At 41.5% G+C, this 15709-nt stretch overlaps 1 protein-coding gene across 1 annotated transcript in view; it reads right to left on the bottom strand.

Moving 5' to 3' along the window:
* ADAMTS17 (ADAM metallopeptidase with thrombospondin type 1 motif 17) overlaps positions 1 to 15709 on the bottom strand; it is a 201021-nt gene that overhangs the window by 9617 nt on the left and 175695 nt on the right. The window contains exon 22 of the mRNA XM_067305684.1: positions 13372 to 13524. Within this exon, the coding sequence (XP_067161785.1) occupies positions 13372 to 13524 (153 nt within the window). The remainder of the gene's footprint in view (positions 1 to 13371; positions 13525 to 15709) is intronic.

Here is a 15709-nt window from a genome sequence, read left to right as displayed (position 1 = left end):
ACCTATGTCTGTGTTTCTGTCTCTGCATTTGTTAACCAGCAAGGAGGGCAAGCAATGAAACTTTTTCCACAGACACTGCCAACTCCAATCCTTAGACAAATAACAGCAGAGTTTTTGCCCAAAGCAGTTTTATTCCTTCTCCTGGGAGACTAGGATCATCACCTATGCTATGCAATTAGTTTTTCACAGCCAGGAAGACAGATTTTAACATCTTTCTTGAACTCTTTTGGGCTTGGCAGCTAAAGGAAGGTTGGACATCTGGCTTATTTTAAGACAAAATTTTCAACTCTGTACTTGGATAGTCTCTTTGCCTAGGAATTTCAATAGGAAATAAGAAGAGATACAAAATACATACAAAGAGAGAATTGTTACTCATGCTACACTAAGAAGAGAGGACATCATTAAAAGAGGCAGAACAGTCAAACTCCAACTGAACAGCAGATTCCCATAAAGACCTTTTCTCCTACTCTGGCTAGCTAAATGCATTGCTGCAGCCTCTCTGTTCCCAATATTTATGGAACAAGTAAGTATAGACACAGAACAATTTTCAAGGCTAGATTCACTCTGGGCCCTCTGATACAGGACCCTCAGGCTTGGACACAGGATCTGAGGACTGCAGTAAGGAAAGCTGCTGTAGCCTTCTGGAAAACAGAGGAACAACCAGCTGCCGGAGAGAGCGAACTGCTCGCGGCAGCATGTGTGCTGGGCGGCAGGGGCTGAAAGCATCGTTGTGGCCCACCATCGGATTCAGCGTCGGCTGGTACCCTGCCACGGTGCAGAACACCGAGAGGCTCCACTGCTGCACTGGGAAATTGCGCCGGTTGTATTTAAAATACTGCTGACAGACAGTGGATTTTTTGGGGGAAGTACTGAGTTGTTAGGCTGCTATTCACAAAAATACTCTGAAGTTCTGAAAAGCCTTCACAAGCATTGACGAAATTCCAAAATACTCATGCTCTTTTGATGGCGCGATGGAGTGAAGCAATCTGCAATGCTGGAGCACCATATTTTTCCTCCTGGTACAGAGCTGGGTGGATGGATCTCTGCCTACCAGCTGAGCTGCGTTTCAAGCACTGCGAGAAAATCCTCCAGCAACTTGCTTAGTCTGGGAAGCCGGGGACTCGGGCAAGTGGTTGAATGCAGACACTGGTGTCAGACAAAGAAGCGTTTTTTCCCTTCTACTAGGCACTGCCAGTGATACCACTATCAGAAAAATGCATATGTAAACTACGTAGCTTTACCACAAGGCACTAAAGGATCCAGATTTCACTGACAATACAGCCATTGTAAATAGGAGATCAACCAACATGCAAAGATCAAAGAACTGTTCAACACTGTACAAAAGAAGGGTTAATTAATAGTTATGAAAAGTGAACCTAATGAGAACCCCAGTAACTCCCAGTTCAAGCACTGCTTGAGAAGGCAAAAGGAATACAAGAAGTGCCTCCATTCACATTCCTTGGCAGTAACATGCAAGCCAGTGGGGATATCCAGAAGGAAATAAACTCACAAATTCTCAAGGCAGCAGCTGCATTCGTCAGCTTAAAGAAGATTTACTCACTGAAAAACTCCAACCTTAAGACCAAACTACAATTTTTCAACTGGAATGCTATTTCCACCTTAGGATACTGATATGAAAGCTTGAAATCTACCAAAGGTGAAGACAGATGTCTAATTGCTTTGAAAGCAAATGCCTCAGGAAAATATTAGGTATTAAAATAGAATGAATTTACAATAAGTGCTGAGATCTGTCAGGGACTTCATCGACACCTGACCTGCAAAAGATAGCCAGAGAAGGAGACAGAAACGGGACTGAACGAATCCAGGGCAGGCCTGCCTTTGGGCAGCTGGAGGAGCAACCCAAAGAATCCCAGTGTTGAGGGTTAATGGGGACAGAAACAAGTACAGATTTACCGAGAGGCTGTGATCTGCTCAGAGCTGAATGGGACAACGGAGCATTGCTTATGCCTTAGGCGGGGACTGCTGGCCTGGCAGGGATGCATTCAGACCATGTCTCACCTTTAGAAATATCATTTTTTTAACAGCAGAGATTTGCTCCTTCCAGCAGATGGTCCGGGCATCCCTTCAGCCAGTTCTGGATGTACCAGAATATTTAAAAGCCTGATTTCTTCTGGAGAGAAAGAGTTCAAGATTACAACGATAACTGAGCTGAAGGCAAGATGTTTTCCTTCTTTATCCATCAGTCCGTAGGCATCTGATGTTTCAAGATACTGATTTGTCCCCAATTTGCTGAAAGATGCCGAAGCCAAGGATAACACTATGGCTAAAGCTCTAAAATTCAGAGATAGAGTCATGCTTTACTGACTTCAGAGTTCAAGTATTTCAAGGCATTAGGAAAGGGTAGAGAGTTTTTCCCCCAGGGGTCTTATTTCATGCTTCTATGAAAGTCAGAAAGCAAGCAAGACAAGTTCCTATTAATAACATTCTAAAACAGCATCTGAGATGAATGACAAATGTCCTGTAATTGCTCTGTTCCCAGGACCTTAATAATACACATGTGTGTGCTCTGAAAGTCAGTGCTCCACACACCTTCACAGCAGGCTTTTTATAAATATCGCTAATTTAAACTCTGAAATTTTAACTGAAAAGCAGCATGCAATATGCTTTCACAAACACCAGGTCAACTTTCACTATGGCATCATGTTAAAGAAAGAAATTTCTGTCTTTTTGCTGATAGGATCTAATTTGCCCAAAGCAAACCATAAGCTGTTTTTCAAGCTTCCTTGTTCTTTTTTTTTTCTTTTTTTTCTTTTTAAACGGTACGTCTGTAAAGAGAACGTATCTGGTCTTGCTTACAACAATCTTTCATTTGAGAACTTTTGTGAAATGACTGATTTGTTTAATTTAACCAAGAAGAAATGCCTACTCTTCTGATCAATATGGAAGAAACAATAAATTATAGCAGAAAATGCTCATGCCTGATGTGACAGTATCTTAGAAGGAGAAGAGAGGAGAAATCTTTGTGAACTGCCTACAGCAGTTTTTGTGCTTTCAGACTGCATGACCCCAAGGAACAAGACCTGACCAGTACATCCAGCCTGTCTCACTGCGTAATTAAGCTTGACTTTGCTATTCTGAAAAGTTCTATTGTGTACAGAGAATTCAGAGATTAAGAGCTGAATGCATGAATATTCTGGGTAGTGACAGTGCCCCTAAGTACTTGTGCAATGCAGCCCAGGTGGGTGGTAATGAGGAAATGTCATTTAATTCGTTACACCAGTAATGCCTGTTCACCTCTAGGGAGCCTTCAAACTGTATTTCAAGAACAGGACTAAGTAATAAAAGCAAAGGTGTGAAATGATATGGTATTGCCTATGAGGTGCCATAATCTAGCATGCCACCTATAGCAAGCATGCATTTTTTGATCTGGGGCACATACAATCCGGAAATCCTCCATATTATTCCATCCGTAAGCCTTCGTGAAAATCATGCTGGGAAACATCTTATGCAACAGGCATACCTGAGCTAACTTTAAGCAAGCTAGATAGTCACAGACAACTACGTAACCATGGGATCACGTAACTCAACTCAGGACGACTGCTTGAGGACCTACCCTACTTCTACAGCGAGTTTTGCTGCCTATGCTGAGCAATGTTTTTTATGGGCTACATGAGGTATAGTCCAGAGTTCTCTGGACAGGGAGCCACTCAGCTTTCAAATGTGTGATGCTGAACTAACACTGCACTTCATCTCTTTGCATAGTCAAACAATGGATGACGAGCAGGTTGATGCCAATTTAAAGATGTTCTGGAAAATCGTCACCTTAATGCCTCAGTGGTCATTAAAAATCTCAGAAGGCTGTTGGAAAGATTGCAAAATTATAGCAATCCCTGCTAGTAACACCTACTGCATGTCAGAAGGATTCAGGGGGCAAAAACCTCTTCAGCTGGGTAGCACAAGCTTTAAATAGTGAATTACCTGCTGTTCATCTTTGTAAAGACATGATCCAAGACACTGTATCAGCATCTCAGACTAGCCCAGAGAAAATGAATGCCAATATTTGAACAGGCTTGTCTTTCATGCTTTCTTCTTTTCCACATTAAAAAAGAAGTAAAATAGTCACGATGAAATTCCATTAAAAATCCATTGATCTTGGTGGGAGGCTTTAATTACTCATCAGAAAAAAAGCACTTAATGAACTAGGGTTTTAAATAAAAAATATCAAAAAGAAAAAGTTATTCTTCCAATTAATAGGAGCACTGGAGGCTGAATTGGAACATGAGACAATAACACTGTGACAGAAGTGCTCCACTTCAAATGAAACTCGTGAATACGGCCTTCCTCCAGCACATTCTCCCTTACTAAAGATTCATCAAAATAATTTGTACTAGGGATGTTCCCAGAAACTCCAGCTGAGATGAGCTGTGCTAGCTGTGGTACAAACAAGAAGCAGTCACTGCCTCAAGGGCATGAGCAGGGGACATCGGTTCCCGTAGCTTCAGTCCCCAGGGGACCGACGTGGCCAGCACTGGTGTCAGCGCCTCTTTGCTTTCCGTGCCTAGGCTTGCACATAGAGCTGCATCAGCCGCGGCTGGCAGCGAGCACAAGTCTAGAGAGAGGCTCCAACTTGTTTTAGCGCCAATATACAATTCTTACCTCTCTAACCATAACTGAAGACATTGCACAGCTAAAGGACAGAGGCTCAAAGAGCGAAAGGGGTGGGATTCGTCTTGCTGGACCAGCTCTGTTTGGGTTCTCTTTACAGCCAGTGGAGAGAGATCCCCACTCCAAAGTGCAATTCAGCCTTTCCTAAGGCAACGAGATGAACTACTGGAGCTGCCCATCTTATGATGACTGTAAATGGAGCCTAACAAATATCTCAGACAGAGCACCTACCTGTCACATGGCTAGGACCCAGTGACACGGATTCAAATAAGTGATGGACCCATGACCATACAGAAGCCCGTGGAAGAGCCAAGCCCCTAACCTTCCTTTCTTCCCTGAAAAGCATATGTACAGCAGAGGTATGAAAACTACATTACAGTACCTTTTCATTTCTTTTTTTCCTAACCTATTTAATGTGCAATATTCAGTACTGACAAAGAACAAATCTCCTTCTGAAAGTCCCCGGTATAATATAGAACAAAGAAGAAACCATATAATTTCGTATTTAGACCCAAAACTGTTTCTGTGCATCAGCATATGTTTCTGTGCTACAGTTATACCTCAGTGCATTTAAGTCTGTCTAAAAGAGAGCAATTAGTTCTGCTTGATGGCAGCAGGACCATCCATGATTATGACTGAGACCAAAGAACTGTCTGAGTGTAATTCCTGAAGGATGATTACCCCAACAGACCTTTTTTGTTAAAGCTGTAAATACCTTAAAGACATAGAGATCCCAGTGAAAAAAGTGCAGACACAGTTCTCAGCTCAGGAAATGGTTAGGGTTTCAGTTAATTAACAGATTACATACCTCGAAAATGACAGTCACCCCCAAGTAATAGTTGCTCGTAAAGCATACATGTTAAGAGTAAGGGATTATCTAAAAGTGATACCTTGAATACAACAACCACTCCTAAAAGTATCTGACCTCTTTTGATGTGCCACTTCATCAGCAAGGGAGTAGAAGATCCGTAGGCTGGGCTTTAAGTAACCCATAAACTATGGGCTGACAGATTCATTAAATGGTAGCAGGATCATAGAGATGAGCTGCTCATGTCTCCCCTTCTGAGGCTTTTCACTGACCCAAGTCTTTTTCTCAGGACCCTTAATCTGGATTTGGGGTGGCTCATTTCTCTTTTATTTAAGCTTGTGGAATAAAATAGTAAATGGAACAGAGAAAACTCCAGCACCCCCTGCACTGACAGTGAAGATGACAAAAAATAACCAACAGCCTTGGAGCTTTGCCATATGTAAACTGCAAACCGTGTGCCAGAAACTCTAATTTTGTGCTGAAATTCTTAACTCAGTGAAGTCATTGGGAGTTGGCCATTGACTTCGGTGGGTCAGTGATTTGGCCCATAGTATTATAAACAAAATTCATTTCACTGCAGCAGAAGAAAGAGGTGGTTTCTGCTTTGTAAGACAAACATGAGGTTTCTTGCACACTGAGATCTGTTTTATTCCAGGCTTCTCCCCAACAGAGGTTAAGCTAAAGATGATGGTTTTAGCTTATCACAACTCAAGAGGGTACCTCCTACTTCAGAAAGGCATAGCTAAGGCTTCTCATCTTCCTTCCTAAAGGGCTGCACAAAAGTTTTACTAGGATGCTGGCACCAGCTTTCCTAAATTCAGGAGCGTCTCCAGCTCATATAATCAAGTTTGGGCCGTTTGTTCTCATCCTCTGTAGCCAGGAGTATCTTGAGGATTAGCTGCGGCAAGAGAGGCTGTGGCGTGCACATCAGTGATTGCTGGCCGGAGGAATAAGCTGTGGGGAACTGGTACTCGCTGTATGACTTAGAGCAGTCCACAGGGCAGTGGTTGGGTTTAGGATACTCTGATGCACTGGCTCCTGGTCACGTCTACGCCCAGGGAAGCAGAAAGTTGGAATACAGAAACCTGTTGGGTCCTGTCCTGTCATATCCAGGTCTATCACCTTCTGGAGAACAGCTGAATGGCATCAGTGAGGTCTAGGGACAATCTGCTGCCATCAACGTCTAGCTATGGTGCTGAAAGCACGCAAGCAGCCATAAGCCATCAAGTTGTTTGCTGAGGCAAAGTGAGTAAGACACAGGAAAGGGTCCGTCAGCTGCAATGTTGTGACTGCTGTTCTAAGTGACTGTCCCTCCTGAGGAGTTTTTTTCTGAATTCAACAAAAAATTTATTTTCTCCAACGTAGAAGAAGATGAACTTAGCTGTGACCTTTATGAAGAATTAACAAGTTGTCCGTGGTTTATCATAAACAGATGGCTGGTCAAGCCATGAATTTGTAATGAATGTTAGAACAAAGGACAGTTTGCTTCTATATTTACAACAGCTTTGAATACACCTCTCAAACCACAGCTGTCCTTGATTTGCTCTTCTTATCATGTAATATGAGTTAATCATTAAAAGTGAGGCGGATGGAAGATTTTTTTGATGTTCCCAAACATTTGGAACTTGGAAAACATGTCTTCCTGGCACCGGAAGATTGTAGAGTATTTTTTGAGAAAAACCGTGTTCTTTACGTACTGCAAGGTTAGGGGTTTTCTCTCTTATAGAATGCAATCTACTGCAATTTTGCCAAAATAATTAATTTGCAATTACAAAATTGTTGTTACCACCATTGTGATTAATGACTGCTGATCTTCAGTATGAAACACCTCAATGTCTGGCACAAACCCAGAATTTTTCTTATAGGAAATTAGATTTTTTCCTCCCCATTGTTAATATTCTCCTGGGATGAGAACCTGTAGCCAGCATTTCATAGGCTGAGCAAAACACTGTAAAGAAATTGGCAACTACTGATGTCCAGGGAGGGCAGGTGGCTACAGGCAGTTTTTCAAATGTGCTTTATCGCTACTGATGCTATTTGGCAACAAGAACCCTTTTTAACATCACACTTTGCCAAGCTGATCTTCACCAGTGCTTTGCAGTTTCTGGGATCCAGCGAAAGCTGTGCCAGGTGGTTACTCAAAATGTGAAGTGGTAGAAAAAGATTTTTCCTCCACTTCCCTCCTTTTTATCCACTGGAAGTTCAGCTTACTACGTCAGGTATTTTTGTTTTCACCGGAGAGCATGAACCTGCATGGTTACTACACAAGACCCAACGATCTTGCACAGTCCAGCAGCTCAGATTCTGATCTGAATGCCATTGGCATAAGCCTGCAGTAACTCAAGTGGCTGAATTAATCTGGATTTACACTAACGTAAGAGAGATTGATATCTGACCCACTGAGCTGAGTGAGATCCTTGGCTCATGGCCAATGGACTGTAGGGAAGAATGAAAGACAGTTACCCTGGATTTACATCTGGTTATCTGAGATTAATACAGGCCTTAGCATTTACAGAGCATCTACTGTAACTGCAAAGAAAAAAATATGGCAAAGCCAATATACTACAAGGCTTCTGTTAGCCAACTATGTATCTTTCTTCTTCTAAAAATCTTTTCATTGGGCTATGTAATGTAATAGGGTAATGAGCTAAATTGCTGCCTAAGGGACAGAAGTTTCAAGTCTAAATTTCTGCCCACAAAGCTGAAAATGCACCCTTGTGAAAGTCAGCACTAATGATTGAGTTAGTGTATCTTGCTTGTAATTTTACCTTCCTTGATATAATACCAGTTAAAAGCAGAGTAGCCAAAAAAGTAAAACTGGGAACCCTGAACCACTGTGTGCTGTTGGCTCCAAATATAATACTTCAGTCACAAGGCAGAAATAGAGTAGGCATATAAAATAGTGAAACAATTAAGTAAAACTGGAAATGAAGAGAAATCCATAAAAGTCTTCTGGAGAACCGTTCTCAGTATATAATCTTGCCTTTCCAGTAACACCCTGGAAGAGTCCATAAGCCAACTGGAGAAGAGGAACTCCAGAAAAATACAGTGTTGGCCTCTACATTTGCACCTGAGCGATCGGGTAGCACACGCTGCTGAGCTTTCCAGAGAGCCACATACATAAAGACACATTCTGTTCATTAGCTGCCTGCCTTCTTTGCAGGCATGTAATCTTTAACATAAACTTTGTAAGCAAAATACTTTAAGTTAGGACAATTCATCACGAAAGAATGAACTACTGTCCTGCTAAAGAATCAAGAGGTGTATTTTCAACAGCCCAAGCATTTGAGGCAAGTCTTGGGAAACTGAGCAATCTATGTTCGTTCTTTTAATTAGCACAGCTACAATAACAATGTAAATTTTATTCCAGTGCTAGGACATTTAACAGCTCAGATTTCAAACATGGAAGAACTATGCCAAACTAGAAAGAGTGCATGAGATGTTTGTTTCTTTAACTGAATACAAATTGGATGTGGAATTTCCTTTTGGAAGAGACGCTTGAATGGGAGATGGTTTCGATTCACATTTCTATATTGCATCATATATAAAAAATGATATAACGAATTGCAAATATGAAGAATCCAGGCAACAGTAAAAAAATAATAATTTCAGGTTAAATGTCTTCAGTGGGTCTCCTACTATGCAATCTATCATTCTGCTAGGTTCAAAGCCTCCTGGGCCGGGAACACTTTAGTTCCATTGCTCACCATACTAATGCTGCCTTTGTGTTAAATAATAAAAACGATAAATATATCCCTTTAACCTAAGAGGTCTGAGAGAGAAGTTGCAATAGTGCAGACAAGTTGAAAGTTTAACAGCACTGTTGATAGAGGTTATTATGGTTATTTGTAACAGAATAACACACTGTCTTTTGAACTACATTATAAAGTCTGCTAATCTCAAGTGCTGGACTAACAAAGGTAACTCTAAAGGTATTTAAATAACTTTATGGACCTGGCCCTGTGTGTTTGCAAAGTGAATTAGATGGGCCAGTTCCTCACAGGATGCTTGAAATAAGCTGCAAGTACTTTGGGAACACAAAAATATCACAGCCCAGACTGCTTGGTAAAGCCGCTCAATTAGCTCCTAACCCTTTCCACAGCTGTAAAATGCAATAAGGAGACATCTGCAAACAGCCCTGAGGAAAAGGGGAACAAAATCCCTCTTCTTTAGGGCGCAGGCAGGCCATGGCTGCAGAGCAGTTCCTAAGGCCAGCGGATGAGGCTTTGCCTCCAGCCCTAACCGCTGCTACACAGAAGCGGATTCGGGCCCTGAGGACACGGAACTGCCACTTGTGTGTCAGAGCTTTGGAGATTGTACCGCCGCCCGTTCCTGCACCTTCTGACTGCGACAGGATCCAAGATCTTATACAGGACAAGCATGTCTCATCACTGCCTGCCACAGGAGCTCCTGTTTGCACCCACAGTGTCATGCCTGGAGGCGAGTTATTTGTATCGGACTGTGAGGGACCTACCTGTCTTCTCATGCACACAAGCTATGTATTCTCTAAATACTACTACTACTACTACAAAAATAATGGTCTGCTATTACCAACCAAATAGCCTGGCCTGTTCTTTTTACAAGGTGTGTCTGGACTTGATTTTTTTAACGAGGTTTTGCCTCTTTCTAATGTGACTTCCTGGTATCTACAAATGATCATAGTTTGCAAAAGTTAAGGACTGGAGGCAGTGTATCAGCAGTGTCACCAGGCAAGTGGTTTGCACGCAAAGCATCAAAGTCCCTTGTTTTAATCCGTGATAATTACCACTGTTCATTATATCTTGCACCCTGATGATTCTTAACAATAAATAACAAATGCACAATGTAGTAATTTTGAAAAGTTGTTGCTTGTTCTGCGAGCAATTTGTATTAATAGAAAAAGTTTCCATTTTAGTCAGCACAAAGTGCTCTCACAGAGATTTTTACAGCACTGGCAACAATGTTTTACAATGGAATTTTACCCTGGAAGTGTGGATTTTACAGAGTTCATTATAATCTGACTGCCTCACACTTTGTGTTTCTCCTTAAAGGATGAACAGTTTTACGCCGGACAACACCAAAGAGGAGCTGCTGATAGCTGTAGAGGTGCTCTCCCTGGGTTGGAGCCCTGCATCAAACATTCTGGAATCCTCAGCTTGAAAATCCTAATTGGTGCTCAGGACGTGCAAAACATTGCAATCCACACAAAACACTTTAGCTCTCTGTGTTTCTGGGATAACAAATTTCCTTAGAGGGACTGTATCAACCCATACCTTCTTCTAAAAGTCCAGTGGTGCCCTTTGTTTTAAGAACTGTGTGATCTAAGGGTGCAGTCAGAATTAACCAGTAAGTCTAGAATTTTAAATGCTCATTATAACCTAAATCTAAGTCCAAGCACATCCTGCTGGACTCGCACAGGGTGAAATTCCTGGGAAGCAGAGAGTTGGCACAAGCTCTCTGCAGGCGGAAGCAGTCCGTACATGCAGTGCATAAGCTTTTGTGCCCTTCTGCACAGGGAGGATCCTGGCCCAGAGTTAAGAATTGCGAATAACAGGTAATTTTGCACTGATCCTACACTGCTCACATGCAGATGCTAAATCCATCAGCAACATTATTTACTGTGACCAATGTATGATTGCAACCTCTCCAGAAGAGAGCCAACATCTTTATCAGATGGGAACCATTTATATAATACTCAACTTTCAATTCATGTAATCAGTGAATACACAGTTATTTCATATTCTTCCCTGTAAAGAGAATCCAGGTCAATTTGTATGCCAAAATGTTTTAAAATTCCACAAATAAATAAATAATGTTATTTCACCTGTTAACACACAGGAACTGTTTGTTTTGGCCAGCTCACATGGATTCTGTGTGCCAGGTTATGAATAAAATAATGTTCAATACTCTAAACATTCTGTGATACAAATTCCTGGCTCAGCATAAATACAGACCTTTTGTATGTGGCAGGTTCTTAATGCATTCTCCAGCACTGACACCATTAAATTCACATATCTATAACAGAGTATATTTATAAATATTTGTAATTCCTAATCATAATGCAAAAAAAAGCAATTGCAGATAAACCAATTTGCCCATCATGGGCCTCTATTTCCCTGGATTTTGCTTGCTGGAGTTTGGGTTTTTGGAAAGTAAAATGCAACTACTGTATCCCAGTGGTTTTCGCACATGCCATACATTCCAGAACACAAAGTAGACTTTCTGTTTAAAGGACAGCACCGTTACAAAGATAAGATAAAACCAAACTGGAATATAATATTCCTGGGAAATTTCAGTCCTTTATGCAAACATTAAGTTAGTAATGTAAAGATGCTTTAGGAACAATATTGGCAAAAGCTATGTTTCTTACACTGCCAGCCTCTTTCTCAAGCAAAACTACCTGCAACTTTAAGATCACAATGCAAATATAGAGCAGACTCTGCTCTGGTTTATTCCACTTCATATAGGAATTAATTCCACCAATGTCACTAGTGAAACTAAGTTCAGACTGGTCTAAGTGAGGGCAAAATCCAGCCCTCAGGTAGGCACTGATGGTTTTGGCTCTACATTTAAATTGATGGCTTACTTTCATTTCAGGCAGCTGGAATAAGTATGGGACTGAACTATGCTGTGTAGCTCTCAGAACAGCGTGACATTCAGCTGCATAGCTTTAGTCTTGCATTTGTGGTAACAAAACAGTGTACTATCAGACTCAGCTTGCAAGACCTGTACGAGGCACAGGAACCAAATTCAGCTGTGAGCGTTCTGAATTACCTTCTGTCTCCGTGCAAATCTACTACGGTTTCCCTGCACTTCCCCCCAGTAGTATACAGTGTAATAACAGTTCTCCCAAACCTTCAGATTTATCATCTGTGAGATAAGAAGATGAAGGCGTAACTGCTCCTTTATTTTGGACTGGGCTTCATTTCCCCTAAACCAGGTCTTTCTATGTTCAGGCTCAATCCTGGACCTCCTATGTGCAGGAGTAGAGGTTGTCTTGGCCCCTTCTGAATATATAGGCTTGCTGAGGGCTGCTGTCAGGACAGGGGGAAATTTATTTTTTCTAGTGTCTTACGAATTCTGTCACTCCACTTGGCTTTCTGAAGCCCTGAGGCTTTTCCTTCCCCTAAAGGGTGGCAAATCTCTCCTTGAGACTGAGGAACCAGACCCAGTCCCTATTCACACTATCCTGGCTTAGAAGCCCAAAGGATATTCTTGAGCTGACCTGTGTCCCTAAGGACTGTTCCCCCCATTTTCTCTCTTCTCAGCTCTGTATTGACGTTTTGGGGGAGACAAAACTCTCACCACAACCTCCTGGCAAGATTCCCCTTTTTTCTCAGTGACTAGGTTTCTAACCCTAACTGCAAATTTTTAACATGTATATATTCAAGGAAATCAAACTTCTGTTATTTTCTTTTCAGCTTCCCCAGACTGGAAAAGGGACCCCTCCATACCTCCCTGCGCTGCTGCAAGATGCTGCTGACGAACTCCTTTCTGCAGAATTCAACCTGTTAGCCAGGACTGTTTGGAGTTTATTTCTTTGGATATGGAAAGCAGTTTCAGCATCACTTATAAAGTAGCTTTTAGACATCAAGGGCTCAGTTGATGAGCTAGTTTTGGTCTGTGGTGGGAATTTTTATTGGCAAAACGGTGAATGTCTGTGTGAGTTATGCCTTTGGAGGATTAAGTTGTCAATTAATACTCATTTCTATCCTGTTTGTAAAATGTTTCTCTAAAACTTGCTGGGTCCCATCCATAAGTCTGTGTTGCAATGTTTGGGTCATACATGGCATAAGGGGAAAGTTTTAATCCCAGCAAAAACTACAGTCAAAATCAGTTAACCCCTTCCTCTCCAAATATATAAATTGAAATTGGACAACAGACACTGCACACAGAAGCATGGCACCCTGAACATCTTTTCACTTAGGAAGAAAATACCATGTAGTGTTCACTGTTACCTTAGACCAATCTCCTGTTTTCCATTCGTAACAGCCTGTGTGATCCTCGCACTCTTCCTCATCTCTTGGTCTGGTGGCTGCATCACATTTTCCTTGAGAATTTGTGCACGTCACTGTTCTTTTCTGGATCCCCTTGCCACAGTCTGCTGAACACTGCAAAACAACAGGCATTTGCTTTCTTCAACTATTGCATGATGCCTAGAAATGCCGAACTTTTATCTTGGTAACAAAAGCAAATGGAAAAGGTAGTTCATGAACAGATGATAATACAGAGAAAAACTGATAACACACAAGATTTTTTCCACCCCCTTTCTCACATACAGAAGTAATTTGAAAAGTTTAACTGCCTGCGAAATATTTTGCTTCCAAAAAATGGCAATTCCGCAAACCAACCTTCTCTAAAAAATATCAACTGGCATTGTACCGGAATTGTGCAACAGATGAATAATCACTAAATCTTGCAATTAAGAACATATCATTCACTGAAAAAAGACACACCAAGATTCACAGCACAGAACTGCCACATCTCTTGATGTATCATGGGAGTAAAATGACTGGAAAAAGAAAATGGTAAAAAATGCATTTTTAAATCACAGTAGCATGGGATCACTGTTACAGAACTTTGCAATATAGTTCTGCAGCACAGTTTCTACGCACAAAGGCAAAGTCACAGCTCTCACACATGTTTTCACGACTATATCAAAAGCTATGTCAAACAAGTATGTGAGCTTTAACTCTTGATTTTATAATCTCCTCATCACAATGTTAGTTCTAAAGAACTTCAAAGGGTACAAAGCATGTAACTCAGGAGAGGAGCTGTTCAGTGAGCCACAGTGTCGTGATCAGCTTCCAACCACGGCCAGCAAAGCTAAGACTGTCCACAGACACCAGCAGGGATGAAAGATGGGTTTCTCAACACCAAAAGCATAGGCAGGGACTGTTTGAAGTCCTCTGAGAAAGCAGCAGGCTCGCAGAGTTGCTAGGATCAGTTGTTGGAGGAAGACTTGATTCAGGCATTTGGGCACTGTAACAAACATTCATGTGGGTGGACACAAATCTTTTTGTGCTTGGAGGTAGCTTCTGGAGAGCAGGGATATCTGGGCTCCAGTTCATTATCTTTGCCAACAGATGGCTGGAAATTTTGTTTTACTGGAGGACTTGTTTTGACTTCATTGCCTGTATTAGGTGGGAAATGGACATTGCCATGAACCAAAACTGAGAATTACTGTTTTAAATAACCAGTTCAGTAACAGGATAACAGATCTGCTGACGTTGTCACAGCCATCCAAGTGCATGCCAATACACAACAGCATACCTAGTCTCTCCGCTCCTCACTTTCATGCCACTGCAGTGTTAAGAGTGAGAAATTTTCTTGAAGAGCCATTGGGGACAGGTGGGTGGAAAAATGATATATGTACCAACTGAGATAAAAACTAACCGTCTCTAGCGTGTCTAGTTCTCCCCTTTAGGGGATCAGCATGGAAAAGACAGTTGATTTGACACTGAATAAATAGTGAAGATATGAGATAGTCTGTGAGGTCTTTTGAACATATTCCAAGAAGCTCCTCCATCCAGGGGGTCTATGCTGGAAACAAGTGTCAGCTTGATATAAATTACATCAAATGGACAAATCTCAGCATGCCTGTCTAACCGTCTTAAAAATACAATCCAGGCAGTTCTGACCCGCTGGCCTTGTTAAGGACATGAATGACAAGCGCTGATGAGCTGGCAAGCAAACAGACACGCCTCTAAATACTTCAGAGCACTACAAAGTGACTTCGTGAAAATCTGGGAAAACTTCCACTTAATTTACTATGTGCTGCTCATGGCCTGACCTCCTTATGGATGTAACATCTTTGTGACAAGCACAACTGTATAGTTCTGCTAGATATGGGATGAATTCTGCCATGCTTTGAAGACAATTCCAGCAACTGCTTTGCTGGACTCCTCAAAGTCCAAAATTTCCCACATATCCCAGGATGGACTCCCCTAACTGTTACTTTAAAGCCATGAATTTACCTCAAATTGTACAGACTTTCCCAAACTATGTATCATTTTACTCAGTCCTCGGGGTGGACTCCTCAGGGTTGCACTCACTCATCTCAAAGCACAAAGCATAATATATAAAATCATTCAAATGGTCCAATTTACTGAAAGTAAATCAAGCCGAAGTAGGAATATTTTTCACAGTATAAGAAATCTCTAGGTGGGTTTCACAAGCAAATCTGGGAAAAACACCAACTGTTTGTTCTTCCCACAAGCTTTTAAGTCATTTGCAGATTAATAGTGAATATACTTTCCTAGACAAAACAGCATTTGCAAAAGGTTTCCAACAGAT

The sequence above is a fragment of the Apteryx mantelli genome, chromosome 15 (assembly GCF_036417845.1).
Source record: "Apteryx mantelli isolate bAptMan1 chromosome 15, bAptMan1.hap1, whole genome shotgun sequence".
Classification (NCBI taxonomy): Eukaryota; Metazoa; Chordata; class Aves; order Apterygiformes; family Apterygidae; genus Apteryx; species Apteryx mantelli.
This window is presented reverse-complemented; position numbering and strand designations above follow the sequence as displayed.